The following is a 22,753-nucleotide window of genomic DNA, read 5'->3' on the forward strand; positions in this document are numbered from 1 at the left end:
AATGGTTGCAGGCGTTCCCAGCCCAGAGCCTTGGGGCAGCAGCAGCCATGGCCATTCCCAGCCCGGAGCCTTGGGGCAGTGGCAGCCATGGGCATTCCCAACCCGGAGCCTTGGGGCAGTGGCAGCCATGGGCATTCCCAGCTTGGAGCCCTGGGGAGGTGGTGACCATGCACCCCTCCCCCCCACAGCGGCCTAGCTATGGACCAAGTCATCCCTCTTCAGCCATACTGGACAGCTGGTCATTCTAGCCTTAGGGCAAGGCATCACAGGGCCCCTGCGGCACTTGACGATAGCATCCATCACCCTTTGTCTGTGCCCCAAAGTCAGCATGCCACCTTGGGCCCTGCCCACCAGCTGGGCCCTGCTGGGCTGGCTCTGATTACGTGGCCGGCCTTTCACCCTTAGGCCGTTACAAGGAATTTGCTGCCAGAGCGCCCTTCTGAATGAATTCACTTGCATTTGCTTTCATGTCTTAGCTCTGGACAAAGGCTCTGCTCATTCGCTGCTAGTGTTTGTGCCACCCACTGCAGTCACACGTGCAGCCAGTTATGCAAGGCATTTGTTTGACAATCTTTGACAGCAGAGAGACAACAGCTGTGTGTGTGAACACAGGCCTCGCCTGCCACGGCGCCCTCAGTAAGATAGGGCTCGGTCAGGATTAGTGGCTGTAGAGCCCCATGTTGATGTGGGCAGGGAAGGTCCACAAAGAGGGCAGCACGGGGGGGCACAGGCTGGGCCTTAAGCCCTAGTGTCTGTTGGTTGGGGCCTGGGGGGTGGGGGGGGGGGTGGGGGGAATAGGCTTCTCAGTAGTGTGGGGGGTGGGGTGAGGAAGGTTTCAGCAGCCGCCGGTACTGTCCCGCAGCTGGCAGGTCACTGTAATGGGTGTCATCCTGTGTAAAAGGGGCCACGGCGCAGCCCTTCGCAGTCAGGGCGAGAGCCACTAGTTCAGAAATGCAGCCGAACACTTGCTGGTGAAGGCGAGGCCCTTCACCGGGGGAGGGGGGACATGTTTAGTGCCTAATGCCGCTCGCTGGTAAACAGGCCTTCGTGCCAGCCTGACTTTACTCGGATGCAGTTTCCAGGCCTGGCGCTTGTTGTAGTGGTCCCTGCTCGCTGGACGTGCCTGTTGTCAAAAAGTTGTTCCTGTGGTTTGTAGGAGGCTACTGTCAGCAGCTGACCTTCTTAGGCATTGCTCTTTGTTAAGCTGAAAGGACTGAACACCTTGTGTCTGTTGCTATAGGGCATGTTTCCATTCATCGGGCGGGGGGGGGGCGGGGGTTGGCACCCACTGGCACGAAAGCTGCTTTAGAGTGGCATGTGCCGGGGGCCTGACCCCTGCCCCATGCTGCCTGGGAGCGTGCGGCTGGAACCCCTGCCACAGTGTGTGACTGGGGCCAGAACCCTGCTGTGGTGCAGCCGCACAGGGCCAGGGCTGGAGCCCCAGTGCAGAGCTGCAGGGATCCGTGCTGCAGCTCAGAGCTGGAGCTGCCCCTCCCCGCCCCCCGCCCCCGCCCCCGCCCCCAGGGACCAGAACGCCCCACTGGAGCATGGGGGTGGGGGAGGGGCGAGCACCTTCCATGGAGCCCCACCTAAGCACCCAACCACAGGGTTTCCTGCTGAAGCATGGGCCTGAGGCAGGTGCTGGCCTGCCCCATGTGCAGCCTGCAGCCAGCAGGCACGAGGGCCCGGGGCGCTTTGGTTTCCCCCCACCCCTGCACTAAACAGTAAAGTTCTGCATCTTAATTTATTAATGAAGCGGTTATAAATAGGACAATTAGTGACTAAAAATGCATCACATCCACTTGGACTGTACATGGGGTCAGAAGGTCAAATTTCAGCCCTCCGCCTGGGAAAGGTTGCTGACCGCTACTTTAATCCCTCTCATGGCTCTTCCCTACTACAGCCCCATCTTTCCTGAACTCGGGATACCAGACCTGGACACAGAAGTCCTGCAGTGGTCATGTCAGTGCCACGTAGCAGCAGAGGGATGACTCTCTCCTCTTTGCGCATACTTGGCAATGAGTGAGCACCTGGCTACTGACCTCCCCCCCCCCACTATGCAAGAGCCCCCCCCCCCCCTCCCACTTATGCAGCTAGGGATCATTTTATTTCTTTTGGCACAGTGTTGTGCTGGGAGCTCATGGTCCACTTCTTATCAACCATGGCCTCTAAAGTGTGTGTGGAATTACGGCTTCCCAGCCAGGCATCCCTTATGTATGGCCTGCATTCTTCAGGGCAAGAGGTGTTGGCATGCGAGCTGCATTAAAAAGCAGTTTGTGTGCTTGTACCCAGCTTACAAAGGTATCCAAAGCACGCTGCAGGACACCCTAGGACCATACCACTTCCTGGATACCGTCCCATGCACCGCTCTAGTGAGAGCTAGCCTTTGGCAGCTTTTAATCCACATAATGGCTACGTCTACATGTGAAGCCAACATCGAAATAGGCTATTTCGATGAGTAACATCTACACGTCCTCCAGGGCTGGCAACGTCGATGTTCAACTTTGACGTTGCGCAGCACCACATCGAAATAGGCGCTGCGAGGGAACGTCTACACGCCAAAGTAGCACACATCGAAATAAGGGTGCCAGGCACAGCTGCAGACAGGGTCACAGGGCGAACTCAACAGCAAGCCACTCCCTTAAAGGGCCCCTCCCAGACACAGTTGCGCTAAACGACACAAGATACACGGAGCCTACAACTGGTTGCAGACCCTGTGCCTGCAGCATGGATCCCCAGCTGACGCAGCAGCAGCCAGAAGCCCTGGGCTAAGGGCTGCTGCCCACGGTGACCATAGAGCCCCGCAGGGGCTGGAGAGAGAGCATCTCTCAACCCTTCAGCTGATGGCCACCATGGCGGACCCCACTATTTCGAAGTTGCGGGACGCGCAACGACTACACGGTCCCTACTTCGACGCTGAACGTCGAAGTAGGGCGCTATTCCCATCCCCTCATGGGGTTAGCGACTTCGACGTCTCGCCGCCTAACGTCGAAGTTAACTTCGAAATAGCGCCTGGCGCGTGTAGCCGTGACGGGCGCTATTTCGAAGTTAGTGCCGCTACTTCGAAGTAGCGTGCACGTGTAGACACGGCTAATGTGTGCTAGAGTAACTTTCTGTAGTGTGCCAACAGAGATGTCATGGGTATATACTGTGGGACCTGGGGGGGCGGGGCTTCACGCTAGATATGCCCTCGTTCCCTGGTGCCCATATTCTTGGCATATGTGGCAGTTGCCCAGTTGGCGCAAACAATGGGACAAACGCAAATGGTACAGTTTACAAAAACAAATCCAAGACATTATTGTTTGCAACTAATGTGGCTTTATTGTTCTGTCAAGCTCCTCCCTTTACAGCTGTTAGTTACAGTGTTGCACATGGACATGGCAAAAATGAACTAAAACCCAAAGAACTAAGGTCAAATAGTAACATGATGCAGGAAAAAATAATAAAACCTGGGCTCTGTTTTTATACCATTCAGCATAGAAAGAAGCTAAGAGCACAAACTGCCAGTTCAGTACAGTTAAGACATTCACCTTTTTATTATAGTTTTAAAATGATAGTTTGTACCTATTACATACGGGAATATTACACGTTGGCCACATGCAGAAATAAGCAAAAGCGGAGTTTAAATGTTTCTCTCTACTGTGGTGTCATGGTACGTCTGGGTTGGCCAGTGTCCCATAGGCTAACGCAGCCTCTGGCTGCCAGCCACCTGCTGGGGAAGGCAGGGCTCAGGCCTTTTCTAAAGGAGCTGGGTTTTTAAAAATGTAATTTCCATAAATTTTGAGGACGGCGAGAGAGGCTGAAGGCAGCACAAACTGCTATAAAACTCTTCAGAGCGACTCAGGGCAGGCAAGAGCGTGGGAACTGGGAAAGAGCTGTTGGAGGGGACCCAGCTGCAGCAACCGGTCCCACGGTGGGCGTGTATGTTCCCTGTGGGAGAGGCACATACTTGCTCAGCTGCTCTTCCTTCCTGGCCAGTGCAGGTACCCCAAAAGCTCCACTGTCTCCCTTCTTAGAATTGCTTTGAGTTAAGAATGCAAAAGTTAGTGCATTCACTTTTTCTGCCTAGACATTCTGCTGAGGAAATGGACTCAGTAGATGAGCATGCAATATTTTTTCCTTCTTAGAACCCACAGCTGTGTGTGCTCGGCTTCCAGGCACCAGTAGCTGGCTGACAGCCATGCACAGGTAAATGGGGGCTGCCTTCGTGAATGAAAGAGAATAATGGAAAAGCAGATGTGATCTGTATTACTGCCAGCCTTTGGCTACCATAGCCAACATTCATACACACTGAGTCAATCCGTTTACAGAGAATAACATTTCTTCTCCTGGCAGACACACTTTGGACCAACTGATTTAAAAAAATACAATGCAGGAATTTTAACTAATCCCCAAGCAAGAATCTTACACACTAAACGAGCTGTAGATACAGGGCCAGCTGTACTATTCACAGAGTTGCGTCAGCTGCCTTCCCCTGCAGGTGCTGGGCTGCAGCTATATTGACCCTGCTTCGTAGTCTGTGTGACGACTCTTTGGCTGCCGGTAATAAGCTGTCCCTTTTTCTATGGGCTTTCTGTTTGTTTAAATTGCAGCATCTGAGGATTCCCAGTGAGAACCCTCCAGAGCACATGGTGCCATGTGAACATGTATAAATTAAAATATTAACTCCACACAAAATGCACTTTAACAACAAAAATAAATATATAAATTAGATGCCAAAATAAATCATTTCCTTAGAAATCCCATTTTAGTCCTCTAGATGGAGATTTTTTTTTCAGGCAGCATTTTTCTCTTCACTAGCTGCTCTGGAAATGCTAATTAGCAGTGCTACAGCTCAGCCTGTCCCAGCCATGCGTGCGCACGCACGCACGCACACACACACACACACACAGGGCCCCTTCTCCCCAGAGCTCGGCCCAAGGCCAGCACTGACACGTGGCCCAGATTTTCAGCACAGCCTTTTTATTTTATAGCCAGCCAGGCCCCCAGTTGCCCTGCCTGGTGTCGCTCTGCCTTGTGCCAAGGGCAGCCAGCTCTGGCTCTGCAAAAGCCTATCAGAGTTCAATATCTTGACAGAGCAGCTGAGCACACGTGCATCAGCAGCCATGTCCATTGTCTCATGTTTATGGCCCATCACGCCTGCATGAGTTGAACCAGGCACCTGGAAGTGCTTTTCCATTGCTAGCTGGTACCCTGCTCTGAATTTGTACCAATGGCCCTGGCATGCCCACACCATGAAGGCAAGAAGCTGGCAGATGGCCATGGGTGTGCAAGCAGAGCCAGACGCACTTGGCGAGCTGGCCCAGTCTGTGCTCAAATGGGCACGCACACTTTTCTCACAGCAGCAGGGCAGTCACACCAGAGACACCATGGAGGTGATATTTCCCAAAGGTTTCTGGAGGGGTGTTCACCCCCAAAGTAGTCGCTCTATGTTCCCCAGCTTCCTGATACTCTCATGTATGAGCAGAACGCTACCTCAGTGCACCTCAGAAGTGTTCTGAAAGGGTGCTGTGCACAGCAATCGTACCAATGGCAACAAATCACCTCTCCACCGCCAGCAGAACTGTCTACTGTGTGCACCTCTCCCTGCTGCCTCCGTTCCGTGCTGCTTCGCCACCCCCTCAAGAAAGCCTTTGGTGCAAAGGACACACGCGTACATGGGAACATCCTGGCACAGTAGCAGCTAGCGTTGTCTTGAGCCCTTCTGGTTAGGTGAGTTGGGGGTTGTGCGTTTGGATACCCTTCTGACTGACGCTGTTCATGTAACAGTCTCTCAAGGCTTCCTGCCGTCACAGGGCTGATGCTCAGAAGTACAATGTTAATCACTCTACACGTGAGAAGCTGAGGTTAGCAGATTAGGAATGTGCTCTTTGTAGCTAAGAATGACAAGTCCATGCTCCACCAAGCCACCTTGTCCTTTATCACACCTTATCAACCACGGTGAAAACAATGAATGTGTAACCTAGGGGGTGAGTGTCCAACACCTCAGGGAAGAAGCCTCAGTAATTGGACAAATGCAGCCATGCGGAGTTGGAGTCCAGTTCTCTTTTCCCAGCATGCCCCACGTTCTGAGAGCTGGAGGAATGGCCTTTCCGTCTCACCAGATTCTTTCAGAACCATGATGCCAGAATTTCTTCACTCCCCTTTCCTCCGTTTCACAGTAATTCTCCTATGCTGTGATCAGCACAACTATCTTCATACAGCAGCAGCACTACTGGCCAAAGGAAACATTTCCTGGTGCTACAGGGCAAATGGCAGTGGAACCAGGACGAGGGTAGAAGACCAAGTGCTCACAGCATCCCCGCGGCCACATTATTCTACAGGCAACAAAATAAACCAGGGAGAAGCTGGCCCTGGCCTGCCACTGCTCTTTGCATGACCGTTCTGCTCAGCATAGACTCTTAAAGACCTCCAGACTCCTCTTTCAAAGCATCCAGTGTTGAGTTGAATCAGTCCTGGATCTCCTGGCAAATGAGAGCCACATCTAGACTAAGCCAGAAGAGAAGAACTGGACATGATAAGATGGTATCTGTCTGAGTGCTGCATGGCGGTGGACAGCATCCAGGGACAGGAGATTTAGAACTCAATTTTGCAGGCTGGGAAGGATTCATCCTGCATCACTACCGTGCTGCTGCTGGCTAGCACCATGATATTCAGCTCCTGCTGCTTCTCATGGGTTTGCTGGTACCATTCTCGTGTCACCTCAGTGTCATGTGTTGGAATCAGCGTCACCTGTGAAAGGCAGAAGAGAAAACTGACAGCACTGCTACTCTTTGGGTTAGTGCACCAACAAATTGTGTCCATACAACCCTGCAGCCATTACTCAGGCCTGGTGACCTTGCCTGTTCCTTTTTCTGTCCATATCTTACACAGTGTCTTTTAAATTGTAACAGCCTCTTTCCTCACTGTCCAGGTAACACATAGCACAAGGGCCTGGCTGGTCAAGATGCAAATACTACCATAATGTAAGTAATGCTAAGAGACCGAAGAGCAAAAATGTAAGTGAGGGCAGGAGGTTGCTGTGCTGGCGAATGAGTTGGGGAGCAGCAGTGTAAGTCACAGTAAATCTGCCATGCGGGTTCTGTAATGGTGGGGGAAATGACCGGAGAGTGTCCGACACACAGCTTGTGCGTGACCCTACTTAGTGCAGAACATGTAAGGTCCAGGGCCTGGAATCTGAGGGTGCTGAATGTGACAGAGCAGTCTGGACAAACATTTCTCTGCTCTAGCCCTGCCTGCAAAGAAAGGTCCCACCCAGCTCTCACTGGAACCTGGTAGGGAGGGCTGTTATAAGGAATATTTGTTGATGGTTTAAAGGAGCTAATAGGAAGTGACTCTCAGAACAGCTCTAGGATTGTGATTACATTGCTGTCATGACTTCCAGGGTGGGAAACGGTGTGGGCAAGCCTGTCACTGATACCACATTGGGAGATCCTCTGCTCTTTAGGGTTTACTTTCAGCTAGATTCTGCCAGAGCCCAAAGTCTATTTTCTGCTGCAGAGGCAGAAGGGGTGAGTGGTCTTTAAGTGTGTGACTCTCAGTGTCAGAAGAAAGACTGTATCTGTCACCTTTCCTCCCATCCCTCAGCCTAGGTTGTCCTCCTTTTGAAGCTAAAGATAAACAAGACCTCAGAGGTCAGCGAAAGAAGAGACATTCCTCTATAGTGACTGGCACCTCAGACTGTACAGAGAGAAGGTTCCAGGCCCCCTCTGATGCATCATCTTGTGAGATCTTTTTCCCACTGTGAACCGGTGGCACACTTCCTAGAGTCCCGTGGCCCAGTGACCAGCACACATCCCTGGGGATTTACGTCACCTACCTGCAGGTTCTCACCCCACTGGGATTTTCCTTCCAGAAGGGCATCTAATACAGCACGGCTGGGCTCCCCGTTGCTTGGATCATTGCCACTCACAACATAGTATGAAGCTCGAACCCGCTTGAAGAACTCCAGGTCTGTGTTCTTCCCACTGCAGTGATTGGGGATGTAGGCTAGGTCCACATAGACTGGAGGTCCAGCGGGCACAGACAAACTGTTTTTGGGGCTACTGGAAACTTTGGAAAAGACAAATCAGAGGCAAACAAAAGTCTGAAGCATCTGGAATGCAGGAAGATTTCCTGCATCTGCACAGACTAGGTTAAAGGACATAGGTTGGCTCCGTGCCACTACTGAGAGCAAACATGAGTGCAGTCTAGCTCAGCAGTAGCCCAGAAGCCAGCTAGCAAGGGAAAGGTCTGCAGTTCTTTAGTGCCTGCCTCAGCAGCATTAGGAGCAAGTACAGGATGGCCTTTGCTGCAGAAGGAAACCACCTTCTCCTTTCTAGCTTTGGCAGACTCAGTTAGCCCAGTCTATCTGGTAGAATAGCCCCAGCTTTGCTCTTTAACCTTGTTTGGCTGTCAGTATGTCCTGACATCCTTTATGTGCCAGCCCTCTGGTTGCTAGGGCAGCTACAGCAACCTCTCAGGAATGCCTGCCAGGCGCTGAGTGATTCCTAGAAGTTCTTTCTGATGCCTGGCTCACATGCCTCACCAACAGTTCTGCTCTTTGGGCATCTGCCTTCCTGCACCCTTCAGTTACAGAGCTGGAGATGTTCCCAAGGCAGATGCACGGAGCAATGTGCACATTGTGACAAGGAACAGAGCACCGTCCATGTCCACACAAGTGCAGGCACAACAGAAGTGCGCGCTGACACGCACATGCGTGCAGACACACAGGTGGACACACACTGGCAGTAACACTGCTATGCCAGCAATAGGAACTAAGTGAGCACACACACACACACACGTGTGTGAACATAGTGTGTGTACACATTTATACTGCCATACCTCTAAGTACACTCATTTCTTTGCATTCGTCTCTGAAGCCTGTAACGCTAAACGACTCGTGGTGTTGCGGCTGACACAGGAACTGTTTTGTTCAGTAAAATAAATAAAAGTCTCGATGGGAAGCAAGAGCGGCACAGCCTCAGTGAACAAGTGCTGTGCCGTTTGCCTTTGCGGTGCAGACGCTATATGCAGCACTTTCTTTCCACAGCCAAGTCATGGCAGCAGCCAGGCCAATCACCAGTATTAGCAGAGACAGAGAGCTCAGGGAGTGCACAGCGGGGTACAGAGTACGTCCCTTCTCGCCTGCAAATGTGAAACTGATTGACTCCACTCCATCCCACCTGATCTCTACGCCAGCCCCACACTCACCTTGGGCGCCTTCCCTTCACAGTACAAACCCACTTTTGTCTCACCCCGCTTGAAAAACAAAAACCCCACCCGTGACCCAGCCAGCCTCTCCAGCCCATCTCCCTTCCCCCTTCAGCTCTAAGTTCATGGCAACATTCAGGCTGGATCACTCAATAACGTCTCTTGTGCTGGTTGGTCTCACTGAAGCAGCTGGCACTGGTGACTGTTAGTTCCTCTGCCACACAGCACAGGGGTTCAGGACTACAGTGGGGCGTGATGCCTTGCCCCAAACTCTAAAGCTGCTGGGGATGGTTGCGGGGGCACCACTTCCTGCTTGTCCCAGTATGGAGCTGACCCAGTGGGGGGCAAAGGGCCCCTCCTCATTGTCCCGAACAGGGAGCCATGCAGCCCCCAAGCCCCTGACCGACCTTGAGCCTCCCCCAGCCCTAGAAGCCCACCTCCTCAACCCAAAGCCTGTACCCCCCCTTGCACACCAACCCCCAGGTCTGAGCCCCTTCCCAAACCTGAAGCCCTCCTCCTGCACACCAAACCTCTTATCTTCAGCCTCACTTCAGAGCCTGCAACCTCAGCAGAGCCCTCACACTTAGACCCCCTTGGCCCACTCCTGCCACGTGACTGTTGTTATGGGCACAAATATGATGCTGACATGCAGCACAGCACCTCTGTGGCACACAACACCTCCTCACTGGTGCACAGAAGTAAAGGATCAGGGAACCCTGAACACTGAGCCAGCTGAACTTACTTTCACCCAACATGGCCATTTTTGTGTTTTTACCAGTGCACTGGCTACAATTCCAGGTCAGACTCTGGCCAATCCACTGTCCATTCCCTGCGCTCCATTAAAACCACTTTTGACAAAGTCTCTAATGGTCTCCCAGTCACAGCTCAAGCCCCATCCCGCTTCATGGTCAGCTGCTATCACCACCAAAACCAGACTCTTCTTGACATCTTGTCCACCTTCGTATTCTGTCTCTATTCGTTCCTGGTTCCCTAACTGCTTCTTTGCCATGACCGTCAGCAGCACCTCCTAATCTGCCTCGTCAGTTCTCTCTTGGTGTTCATAGGACACTGTGCTTGGTGCTTTTCCATTCCTCCTATACACCTTATCTCTGGGGAATCTCACCTGCTTGTATAATTTCCACTCTCAGTCCTATGGGGCTGACTCACAGATCTATTGTACACCTGATTGTGCTCTGTCTGGGCAAACTAAAATCTCAGGCTGCTGCCTGTCATTTGCTAGGATATCTAGCCCTCAGCTCAAGTGCAACATGGGTAAAAATAGAGTGCCCAATCTTCCAATCCAAACCTTTCCTGCTCTTTCCAGTCTTGATCACTGAGGACACCACTATCCTGCCTGTCACTCAGGGTCATGATCTGGGCATCATCCATGGATGTCTTGTCTCTAGGAACTCACATGCAGACTTGGTCTCAGTTGTGCTGATGCTCTATAATATTGCCGAGATCCAGTTGTTCCTATCTATGCACACAGCTAACAACTCTCATCCCAACGCTCATCCTCTGATGTGATTACTGGGCTCTGCTCCTCGCTGGATATGGTTACTTAACACTTGTTTTCTCAAAGGCATTCAACCTGTCACTGCAGAGACCTCTTCCTTGGGCCATGTCACCCCTCTCTTTTGGATTCCCTTCTCTGTTGAATAAAACATAAGCTGATCTTCATGATCAAGGCCTAGCCCCTGCCCCCCCCCCCACCCCCCACCCGGCGACTCAGTATCACTTATTCACTAGCAAGAGGTCAACTCCTGCATCCAGTGGGCCCAAGATGCCAGCCACCATCAGCCACTTGTTAAATTTTCAAACATTTTTTGTGCTTCCTCCCTTGCTGCCCTCATTCTTGGAAGGCACTAACTAGAAGCAGCCATAAAACTGCCCCATTAGCTACATTCAAAAGCCCCCTCAAAATGCTCGTGTGCCAGGATTGCTACAACAATCCTGACAATGGTTTGGCCACTGATGTACTGAGACTACTGCATGTCATTGTGACCAAACATGGTCTGTGTTTGTACAACGCCAAATATTTTGGTATCCTGGCCATTATGGTGTTCCTGGGTGCTACCCATATACAACTAAAAGCCACAACAGTTGGCCTCCAGGCTGTGTAAACCATGAAGACTAACAGTCCCGCTAAATGTCTTAAACTGGTTCCTCCAAGCAGGACTGAGACAGCAGTAGGACGCAATGTGTGTGGGAAGTTTGCCTCGCCACTGTGCCACCCCTGGAGATAGACGGGATTTCACTCTCCAAGCATGTCAATCTGGCATCTTCCACTGTGGGTGGAGATGCCAAGATCACCATGATCCTACTCAGCCCGCACCCTCCATAATTACAGGAATTAATTGTGTGGGGATATTCCTGTCTAGTCCTTGTTCAGAGTGTCCGAGGAAAGGCAGCATCTCTGCACACAAAGGCACTCCTAGCAGCATGATAAAGGCAACCCTGAAGAATGCAATAACAGCCCTTACAGTTAGTGTCTTATCCCACTGTTAACAGCTTAGTAAGCTGGGTTCTGCTAGCCCCTCTCTGACCAGCACATGGCAGCTACTGATCGCCCTGTGGGGCCTATGCTTCCTGTGTATAGAACAGAATAGATACATAAGGAGTGTAAATTATCAGAAGTTTGGCTCCATGACTGCTAACTTTCCCTGCATTTTTAAAAATCCATGCCTATCACAATCCCTCAGCATACACAAACTCATGCTGACTCAATGGGAAGTGCTCGTTAACTACCACTCAGCGCTTTGCTTATTGTTTAAGCCAAAGAGAATTCTCACCTGGGGAGGGATTTCTTACCAGGGTTTGTTCTGATGCCATTAACAAAGACCTTGCCTGGGTTGCTGTGACTGCTTCGGGATGACTCATCTTTCTCCTCTACGTGAGAAGGCTGCACTAATGCGGTACGTGGTTTGGACTGCTTCTCTCCTCCATCTCGCTCTTTCTTTGCCATGGTAGATTTTGGAGATCTGTCCAATGACTGTTTCACAGGTGTGGGAGACCGCTTCCCTTTGACATCTAGTTTCCGGGCAGGCGAAGATGATTTGGGTTTACTCAAAGACTTCCTCACTCCTTTGCTCTTCTCTTTCAGATCCTTCTTGGATATTTTATCAGTTCTGCCCACACTTTGCTCATTTACCAGCATTTCAGGGTCTACCATGCAGACATCTGGATGAGGTGGGTGGGGCTGGGGATCGATCATTGGAAAAGGTTGTGGATCATGGCTAGACCGCGTGCTGCCATGATGTGAAGTGCCCATAGCTTTGTCCACTGGGAGGAAATCTGCATCTTCATCTGAGTCCATGATAGCATCAGCTGTGATGGATGGACATTCCTCTGTCTCTGGAGGGACATCAGAATCAGACTGGGAGGTTCCAGAGTCACTCACTGATGTGGGAGGGGTTTCCTCCATCATCGTGGCTTGCACATGGTTACCAACAGTGTGGTGCAGCCTCCCTTTCACTGAAGGATGACCTTCATCCTGTGAGAGGTCACTGTCTTCAGACAGGTCATGAGGACTTGGGTTGATGAATGATGGAGACAGCTCACCTTTCTGCTGTTTATACTCGCAAGGTGAGAACTTCTGCCTGTTGTCAGAGCTGGCTCCTAAACATGTCTCTGCCTCATGGGAAGCATCTCCATGGTCCTCAGTCCTTCCTCCTCTTTGTGCCTCTGGGAAAAAGGGCTGGAAGGTCAGCTCAGGGGCCATCAGTGAAGAAGGTCGGCCCTGCCTAGCCACATCTCCCTCCCCCAAGGATGATGACACAGTTTGGTCAGAATCAGGAAATGCTTTCTCTGGTGCACTCTGCACACTTTGGCAAACTGGCAAATTGGTGCTCACTTCTGTTGGACCATTGGCTGTGGCTACTGCCTCTTGCTGATGAGGTGGAAATGATGCCAGTACATCAGGAAGTGAGGTTACTCCCATACACATTTCAGTGACAGGTAAGTGTTGTTCAGGTCTGGCTGTAGAACTTTGCTCTTGTTTTTCTGCAGACAGTTGTGACATCAGCGGTCTTTGGCACTCAATTCTGCATGGCAGTGTATTATCGTCTGCCTCACCTATGAATGTAGAATCAGGGTCCTTCGCAGACACAAACCCTTCAGTTTCAGCTGTATGTGTTTTGACAGAATCAGCTGGAATCAATGGAGACACATCCCACAGGCTCCTGCAGTCTGGCTCTGCTCCTGTTCCTGTGTCAGAAGAAAGCATGTGGGAGTAGAAGCTTTCTGCTGTTGTGCGTATCACAGGAGTGGTAGCTTCAGATGACATATCCTCTGCAAGCTCATGCAAGCCGTCTTTTGTGCACTGTTGGGATGCAACTTCTCTTTCCACAGCCCCAGAAAACAACCTGTCTTCTTTATATGGACTCAGTGGTGAAAAGGGAGGGAGAGCTGATACACTGGTATCTCTTTTAGAAACCTCCAGGTATTCATCTGTCTTCCCCTGGTCTGAGGGCAAAGCATCTGGCAATTTTAAGATAAGAGATTTGTCCTCTAAGTGGCATGATGCACATGTTTCATGTCTAAGCACAGTTGATGGGTCATGTTTTTCTAGAAAGGAGAATTCAAATCCAGATGAAGAAAGACACATTGCTTTACTTTGCAATGCCAGACCCTTTTGATGTTCCTCTTTCACGTATTTAGCAGTAGCCTTTGAGCAAATACCTTTGTCATGGCCCTCAGAAGCAATCTCCACATGGTGATAATCTGTTACTAGAAAGTGTTCTTCCTTTGGGGACTTGTCAGAAACTTTCCCCTGTTCCAAAGACGTTTGAACAGAATAGGACACTTCCGAAGTCCAACCATCTCTGCATGTATCTGTCAGGATTCTGTAGCCAGCAGCACATACCTCTGTAACTCTTGCTGTTGCACTTTTCTCAACTCCAAGTTCCTCTTGCTGCATTGGATCACAAAGACAGGAGGCAGCTGATGTTGACAAATGAGACTCTTGGGTCTTGTCCTGGTGAAGCACCTCTGATACCTGGGCCACCTTCATTACTGAAATGTCTGCATATACTTCCTCTTCACTGACTTTGCCTGCTGCATGAGAAGGTACAGGCAATTTGGACTCCTTTTCAGATTTTTCCTTGGCACCTTTTTCTAACTCTGAGTCACTGGTGCTCTCTTCCTCTTGTCTTACTTTCTCGTAGTATAAGTCTTTGGGCTGAGGCTCCTTTGGGGACAGAGCTCTCTGCTCCTGGCTGACTGAAATTACATTTTCATCTGGAAGAGCATCTTCAATGAAGGGAGCTTGTTTTTCTTGATAAAATGCATCTACATCATATGTAGGGGGAGCACAGTCACTGCTTCCAGGGGAGGATGGAGGCAGTGTGCAGTGTGGCTCTTTTAGTCTGTCAGTTGATGAGCTCAGTCCATCCTGTCTTTCCTGCATTTCCTTCAATCTGAAATCACTGGATTGCCCATGCTTATCTGACTCTGGCAGGCATAAAGATCTTTCATGGACATCTGTGTATTCAAAGGAAGAATAGACTTTATCTTTGGGGGAAGTTGGGGATGAAAGCTCCTTCTCGGCAGAGGTATAGAGGCAGGACTCTTCCTCTTTTGCAGAGATGTGAAGAAGCTCTTTCTGAGAAACAAATACTTTCTCTGTTCCAGAGGACACACACGTAGGCTCCAGCTTTTCCTTACGAAGTTGAACTAGGTTGTCCATATCCTTCATGATAAGACCCGGAACCCCAAATCCAGACACAACTATCTGCTCATAGATGTCTGTATATTGGAAAGACCGCTCATCAGGGTAAGGAGTTGGTTCCCTTTCTTCCTGCTCTAGCTCTTTAGTCTGGTTATCTCTTCTGGATTCACAGACCTCCTGCTCAGGAAGACTGGAAAACCTGTGAGTGGGAGACTCTGAGTGATATTCCACTGGGCTGATAGAGCCCATGTCCTCAGAATGGCCTATGATGCCACTGCTTCCTTTGGGATGAGATGTTTCTGACAGAGAATGTGTGCTGTCCTCTGATGCTGCGTCACTGTCTTTTGGGGAAGCTGCTACATACTCTTGTGCTACAGGGCTTTCAGAATACAGTAGAGTAAGTACAGCAGCACTCTGCTCTTGGCTTCCTCTAGGGCCATCATAAGCTGCAGTAGATGTGCTGTCAGCCTTCTGCTCTGTGCCTACCCTGTATATAAAGTCTGCTGTTTCTTGACTCAAAGCATCAGCATCTGATTGCTCCACTGAGGCTCCCTGCAGAACTTGAGTCTGCAAAGCTGATCTGCTTTGGTTTATCTTAGTATTTTTTTCTAACTCTTGTGTACCTGTGTCTGCTTCCTCTTCTAGAGCAATAGATGATGCAGGCAGTGGAGATGCTCTCAGTATTTGGTCTAATGCTTTGACATGCAGATCCAGGACTGCTTTTTCCTCACGATCCAAGTAGGGGTAATCTTGTTTACTTGTGAACAACGATTCTTCCCTTTCTTTTGCTGCATTTGATGCTTTGATATGTTTGTCCTCTACACAGACACCCTGCGAAGATAGGGGTGCTCTAAATATTTCTGGTTTTTCAGAAGACGGGATCTCAGGAGGTGCTATTTCCATGTTATTTGTTTCCAGTGAAAGTCCTTTGACCCCCTGCAATGCATATTCCTGTGCTTCTGCTGATTCCAATTTGAAATGTCCAGCTTCTGTTTCCTGAGACATAGACTTGTCTTCACCATACCAGAGATAATCTTCCTTCTTAGGAAGATGGTCTGTCTGTCCAATGGCAGCTTCTTCCTGGAAATATCCATTCTCTGAGTCTGAAGTTTTCTTCTCCACTGTTTCAAAGGCATAACCTTCGTATGCCATAGAATATTTCTTTCTTTCTTCTTCTTCTTGTATGGTAAGAGAAGATTTTTGTTCATATTCCTGCACCTCATCCAAGAAAGTGCTCTCTCTTTCCTTATCATACTTCTGTTGGCTTTCCTTACCTGTTCTGTCCTCTACCTCCTCTGGAAACCACACTTTCTTTTCATAAGTTAGATTTTTTATATAAAACTCTTCTATTGCTTGAGATTTTTCTTCTTTAGTTTGTCTCTCTTCCATGAAATCACAAGATTTGAAATCTTCAGAGCAAATGGCTACGGATTCTTTATCCTGAATTCGTTTGGATTCTGGTAAGTGTAAGAACTTTGCATCTGGAAAAGTTTCTTGAGAGCAAATTTCAAAACTTTTTTCCCTCACATGGCTCATTTCTGTTAAAGAAAATAATATTCTATCATCTTCTGGAGCTCCCTCTGCAGAAGAAATTTCTGTGGGTGTGATATCTTTAATTGGGCTGTGTTCTGGGCAAAGAGGAGATTTTGGTTTTTCCTGAATCGTATCTTTGGCAGAAGTCCCTATTGATTTTTCACTTTCAGCTGGGCTCTGCTGCATGAAATCCAGGGGTATGACATCTTCTGGACAGAATTCAGTAGTGGATGTGGTCAGAAATGTTTCTTTAGTAGGGCTCTTTTCAGTAAAAGTAAGAGACTTGGTGTCTTTTGGAAAATTTCCTTTAATGAACATGTCTGGAGATGTTTCTTCAGTGAGAGAAACTGATTTGGTGTCTTCTGGAGAAATGTCTTTAAAGGAAATGGGCACATATTTTTCTTTTTCTAAACAATGTCCCATTAAATATAGTTGTTTCCCTTCTTCTGGAGACATTTCACTAATGGAAATATCTGAAGATTTTTCTTTACAAAGATTTTCCTGACCAAAAGAAAGTGATTTAGAATCATCTGGTGAAATATCTTTAATGGAAATTTGCGAATATTTATCACTTTCAAGATGGCTTTGTTGTGGGACCTGCAAAACCTCAGTGTTTTGGGGAGATATTTCTTTGGGAGAAATTGGCTCTTTATCTATGTATTTTGCAAATTCTAGGGAAATGTTTTGAGTCATTTCAGTTTCTTTGAAATCCACCTCCTCTTCTGGCTTTGAAATAATGTCTGTGCTGGGAATGTACAATTTGGAACCATCCTTTTCAATAATTTCAATAGTTTCCTGTTTGTGATAAGAAATGTGTGGCAGCTGTTCTTTTACAAAGGGTATCTCCTGCTGTTCACTTCTGGGAGACATGGACTCTATGGTCAGTGGCATGTTGTTAGCTAAGCCAGGCTTCTGCTGTATAACAAAATGCAATTTTTTTTCAGGGATATCTTTAGCTGCAGGTGCTTCAGCTTTTATAAGTGTTTCAGATTCACTCTCAGTGCCTTTTTCTACACTAGAAGTTTGTCCTTCACCTTTCTTTACAGCATCTGTGACTTTTTCGAATAACTCTGCTTTCACAGTTTCCAACTTCTCCTCCACAGGGGACTGATGGAAAGGTGTGTGTCCAGCACTAGTCGGACCAGACTGTGTTGGAGATGCCATCTTGACTGTGCTGTCATCAGGACTTATGCATCGTTCCTCAGCGTCTCCTGAACTAGAGTCTACCTGGGAAAGTTGTGCTTCCTCTGTGGCAAATAACAATGTGGATGATTCTGTGTGTGATTCTCTTAAAACATCCGCTAGGTGCCCTTGCTGAGAAAACAAATGGGCTGCATGATGTCCTGGAAGTTTCTCAAGCATTTCAATATTTGGAGTTTCATCTTCTTCCTCGTCTTCCTCCTCTCTCCTCTCTTCCTCCAGGCCCTTCTTATGAGCTTCTAACTTTCTCTCTCCTTCTGCTAATGCCTGGAAGTCTTCAGGAGGTGGAGATTTAAAGCATTTGTCCTCCTCTAAGGAGGATGTTGGTGAGATTGTGCCAGCAGAAGGCACATAGTCTAGGCCTTGGGTGGCTTCAGTCCGAGAAGAGGGTATGCTGTTTATTGTGTCCAGAAGCAACGAGCTTTTGCCAGTCTCTTCTGTTTGTGGAGCTGTTATGGATGCAACAGACTGATCTTCTGCTACTGAAGTGGCAAAAGAAGAAAGCTTGTCACATTCTGTAACTGATGTGGCAGAGGACACATGCTCCTCTTCAGCCAGTGGGGCTGCCACAATACTTGTAGGATACACAAGAATTTCAGATTCTTGGCTGATGAAACCTTTGTCAACAATGTCAGGAGCAGAGATGGCTTGGATACCATGTACTGCTTCAAAAGAGCCTGGGCGATCCGGCACAGAAATGTCATATGCACTGACATCATACTTCAAGTGTGGGATCCTCTCTTCCTGTTCATCATGTATCTCCTCATCCGAAATCGTCTGTTCAGTCTCTGAGTAGCCAGGGATAGTTTCATCCTGGATGTATGAAATGTGTTCTGCTGTGGCTCCTGTGGGGACAGGAACACTGCTCAGGTAGGACGCCTCCTTAGTTATCTCCTTTTCGGGTAAAATGCTTTTCTCACCTACTTCCTCACTGAACTCTCTTTCCTTTTCTTTAGCAGTGAATTTTGTGCCCTTCTCCTCTTCCTGGTGTAGCTGATAGAACTCTTTGGTTTTCATGCCCTTCTCCTCTGTGTGTTCTTCTGTTTCTTCCAATTCTGCCTTTTCGATCACATACTCTCTCTTTTCCCTCTCACTTTCTTTACCGGTGTCCATCCCCTCAATGTACTTTTCACACATCTTCACTTCTCCTTCTCTCTGCTTTCTGTCCACAGTTATTTTCTGCTCTTCTTCTTTCTCTTCTTCTTTGAGTGCTGGGGTCCGAGCTTCTCTTGCTGCTGCTTCCGTGAGTCTTGGTACCTGCCCTCTCTCATCTATGAGAACCTCTTGGAGTAGCTTGGCTTCCTCCTTCCTTTCAACTTTCTCTGTAAACTCTGCCACCTCAAGAGGTTCCTCCAGGGCTGTTCCATCATCCTCAGTTTTTTCAGCCTGTCCTGGTCTCACCTCCAGCTGATGGACTGGCTTTTCCTCACATGGCAATTCTGCTTGCCTATCAATAGTGATGACTCCCTCATCTAGGGATTCCAGAGGAGTTGCCTTCAACAAGATTTTCTCTTCCAAAACTGGAGCTTCATTAAGTTGACTCTGCACAGCCACATCAGGTACCATCTTTCCTTCAGTGTCAGGTCCTCTGATAATTGCATCACTCATTTCAACACCAGTCATTTCCTGAGCCACCTGCAGCTCCACCTTCTCTTCATGCTTCAGCTCCTCAAAGTCCTTGGTTAGGTCCTCTGGTGAAGACAGGACTAACCTCTGCTCAGCCATGTCAGCCATTTCTGGTTCTTTTTGTACAGGTGCCTTCTGCACTGGTGATGTCTTCTGTTCCAAAGGTGCTTCCTTTTCAGCTTTGACTCGCATTTTCTCAGTTTTGATTCTACCTGGAACTTTTGCCTTATATAATGTTTTCCTCACTTCTGGTGTAAAAGGTTTCAAGTCTGGTTTAGAAATTTTTTTCAGCTCTGGTTTGATTTCTTTCTTTGAATCTTTTTTCTCTTCCTTTTTTCCATCATCTTTTTTAAAGTCCTTTCTCTCTTTCTTAATCTCTTTCTTTTCTTTGTCCCTCTTCTCATCCAGTTTAGACACTTTCTCTTTGAGGTGCTTCTTGCCAATCTTGTCTTTGGTTAGTTTCCTTTTCTCAGCTTTGAGGGCATCACTGGATTCTGTCTTTATCTTTTCAGGTTTAGCAGGTTTCTCAGGAATTTTCTCAATATGTTCTTTCATTTTTTTTTCAGTTCTGGTCTCCTTTACTACTTCTGGTTTTATGTCCTTAGTCCCATCCTCAGTTGCCTCCTCTTTTCTGGCCTGCTTTGTTGCAGCTGGTTTCGGAGAAGATTTCAGACTTTCTTTGCTGTCAGTTCTCTGCTTAATCTTGGTCTGCTTCAGAGAAGGTGGAGGCAGGCCAGAAGATATGTCCTTCTGAGTAGCTACAGGGTACCTCAGAAAATCCAGATGTTTGAGCTTCTCAAGACCTTCCAATATTTTATTTTGTGGAGCATTTCCAGGAAACAAAACTCTTACTATTTTTTCTGTTGGGCTTGCTGGCAGCCAAACCACCAGGGCTGTGATTGAAGTCAGATAGGGGACAGAGATCTCACCTTCCTTCCCATTTGCTAGAATGATGCCAGTCTTTGCTTTGCTATTCCCAGCCCATTTCTGCATTAGAAACTGCATCTCCTTACTGTCCTTGACAGGATTTAGGATGTACATGTCCAGCTTACCAACCCCCATCTTGTGGAACAGAGTAATGGGCTCGAGGGTGTTACTCAGCACCCTGTAGAGAGGCTCAGATTTAATGCCAAGTTTATTCAAGTACTGCAGTGTCAGACAGGCCTCTTCAATGCTTCTCTTGACTTTCATGGATGATTCAGGCATCTTGAGCTTTTCAGGAACATTAAAAAAAACAACCCCCAGTTCTGGAGAGATGAGGTTCTTCATCCAGTCACTATAGTTGGTGGAACCCTGAGATTGCTCCTCATCCTGCTCAGCAATCTTCCTCTGCAGAAGCCCATTAATGCCAGGTAGGTTATCTGCCCCAATGTGGGTCAGGAGAATGGAGTCAATCCTGTCCAGATGCCTGACCAGCTTCCAAAAGCAGGATTTCCTCTCAGAGCCACCATCTACCAGGATGTTAAATCCATTGACAGCAAACAAAGCAGAGTCCCCCCTCCCACCAGGGAATATGTAGCAGCAGGGCTTAGACAGTTTCAGAAAGCCCCCAGAAGTGGGAGGCTCCAAAAGATCAAATGGTGTTGGCACATCCACCGTCTCAGAGACATACTCTGCAAACTCAGAGACACCATCCATCTCAGGCAGGGCTGGGTCAGGGTTCAATTTCAGATTAATAAGCTGTTGGAACTGGGGATGTCCAAGATTGCTCCAGTCTCCCTCTCCCAAACAGGACACAGTGAGAGAGGCCTTGGTATCTGGGTCAGTGTTGCTGAGAAGCTGGGTGACCTAGTGAGAAAGCCCAAGACAATCACAGTGAAACACAGTAGCAAGACCACAGCATTTAATTTTGTAAAGCAGTGATTAATGTGGGACCAACTCCGCTGACCTATTACAAAAGATGCCATGACTGAGGGCAAAGCCAAGCACATCATTCCTTCAGACAAGCAAAAGGCCTGTAGCAGTCCCCTGAGAATGCAGCTGTTGGGCCAGCTTTGGCCAATGTAAGGTGTGGGTGAGAGCCTCTTGGGAAGTGATAATATTTTGCATGGAGTTATTTTCCCTAAAGAGACCCTACTCTGCTGATGTGTTGACAATCTGGGCCCATGAAGGAATGGAAACAAATAGTCAAACTGGGAAATCCAGAGAGTATATTGAGAAAAATCCAGACTTCTAGGTTTATGAATGCAATCACAGTGATTGTGTCCAGTCAACCAACCCTCCTAACCATTTATCTGCATGTCTCCTTACCACAAATGAACATTCAAATCATGTACATACAATTGTGAAAATGTGGACCCTACGGCTTAGTGAATATTGCAAGCAGCCCAGAGATGTGAAGCAGAGCTTGAAATTGCCAAAGACAAAAAAATAGTGTCAGTGAAATAAAACTATTGCAGTGCATTTCTATTTCTCTAAAGATCTCAAACCTTTACACACACATTAACTCTCCCAAGCTGGTGAGTGGATATGTATATATTTATTATATTCACTGGATACTCAGTGAAACTAAGGTAGGGAGCCACATTTTCCAAGGTAGCAAGTGATCACTGTGGTGCCTAAGCTGAGATATTTTAAAAGGAACTGGATTTCAGAAAAGCAAAATCACCTGTCTTCTGGAAATCAGGCAACTCTGCAGAGTCACAGTCAGGGCACTCAAAAATGAAAGCACCCCTAAACCACTAGTCACTTTGAAAACTTGACTTCAGGTGACTCGCCAAGGCTGTACAGTAAACCCTCGAGTTACATGGGGGTTGCATTCCTGCAACCCAGCTGTAACTCAACTTTTTGCGCAGGTCTCCCCTGAGCTTGAAGTAGTCAGTTTCCTGGCTCCCAGAGTGGCAGGGAGCTGGCAACCAGGGGCAGGCTGATTCCCATCTCCCTGCCACTTGCAGGATCTGGGAAACTGATCAGCTTATGGCTGGTCAGTTCACAGGTTCCCGCCAGTGCACTGCAGCTGAGAACCAGGCTGCCACTTGTTTCCCGGCTCCCCGCCACTTGGGGAACCCAGGAAACTGACCAGCCATGAGCTGGTGAGTTTCCAGGGTCCCTCAAGTGGCCTGCAGCTGGGAAGGAGGCAGCAGACTGGCTCTCCTCTTGCAGAGACAAGAAACTGACCAGGGCAGCAGCCTTGGTCAGTTTCCTGGCTCCAGCCAGTGGAGGGGAGCCCAACCAGGGCAGTCCTGCTCCCAACTCACCTCTAGGCCTTGGAGCCAGGAAACTGACCAGCGCACCAAGGCTGATCAGTTTCCTGGCTACTTCTACCTGCCTGTCCCCAGCCATGTGGCTGTCAGCGGTGCTGCTGGGGACAGGCAGAGAGAATGGGGCTTTTTATCCCCTTCAGCTGCGGGCAGTTGTGGGCAGCTAGGCAGGCTGACAGGCGCAGAGCAGCTTCAAGTTGTGCTTCAGTTGCATTAAAGCACGTTATGTGCAACTTGAAGCCATATATTTCAAGGGTTTACTGTATAGTTATTTAGTTCACAAACTAGGAGAATCAAAACCAACCTTCTGCCCAACATACCAGGACACCTGTGA

The 22,753-nt window shown here is 48.6% G+C and overlaps 1 protein-coding gene across 2 annotated transcripts in view; it reads right to left on the reverse strand.

The window, feature by feature from the left end:
- Positions 1–3,172: 3,172 nt before the first annotated feature.
- Positions 3,173–22,753, reverse strand: part of MAP1A (microtubule associated protein 1A) — a 47,871-nt gene continuing 28,290 nt past the window's right edge. For both annotated transcript variants that reach the window (XM_075006331.1, XM_075006330.1), the window contains 3 exons: positions 12,004–21,007; positions 7,820–8,052; positions 3,173–6,732 (listed from right to left, as the gene is read on the reverse strand). In XM_075006331.1, coding sequence (XP_074862432.1) covers positions 6,577–6,732; positions 7,820–8,052; positions 12,004–20,857 — 9,243 coding nt within the window. In that variant the 5' untranslated portion in view covers positions 20,858–21,007 and the 3' untranslated portion in view covers positions 3,173–6,576. The remainder of the gene's footprint in view (positions 6,733–7,819; positions 8,053–12,003; positions 21,008–22,753) is intronic.

This window comes from Carettochelys insculpta, chromosome 12, assembly GCF_033958435.1.
Source record: "Carettochelys insculpta isolate YL-2023 chromosome 12, ASM3395843v1, whole genome shotgun sequence".
Lineage (NCBI taxonomy): Eukaryota > Metazoa > Chordata > Testudines > Carettochelyidae > Carettochelys > Carettochelys insculpta.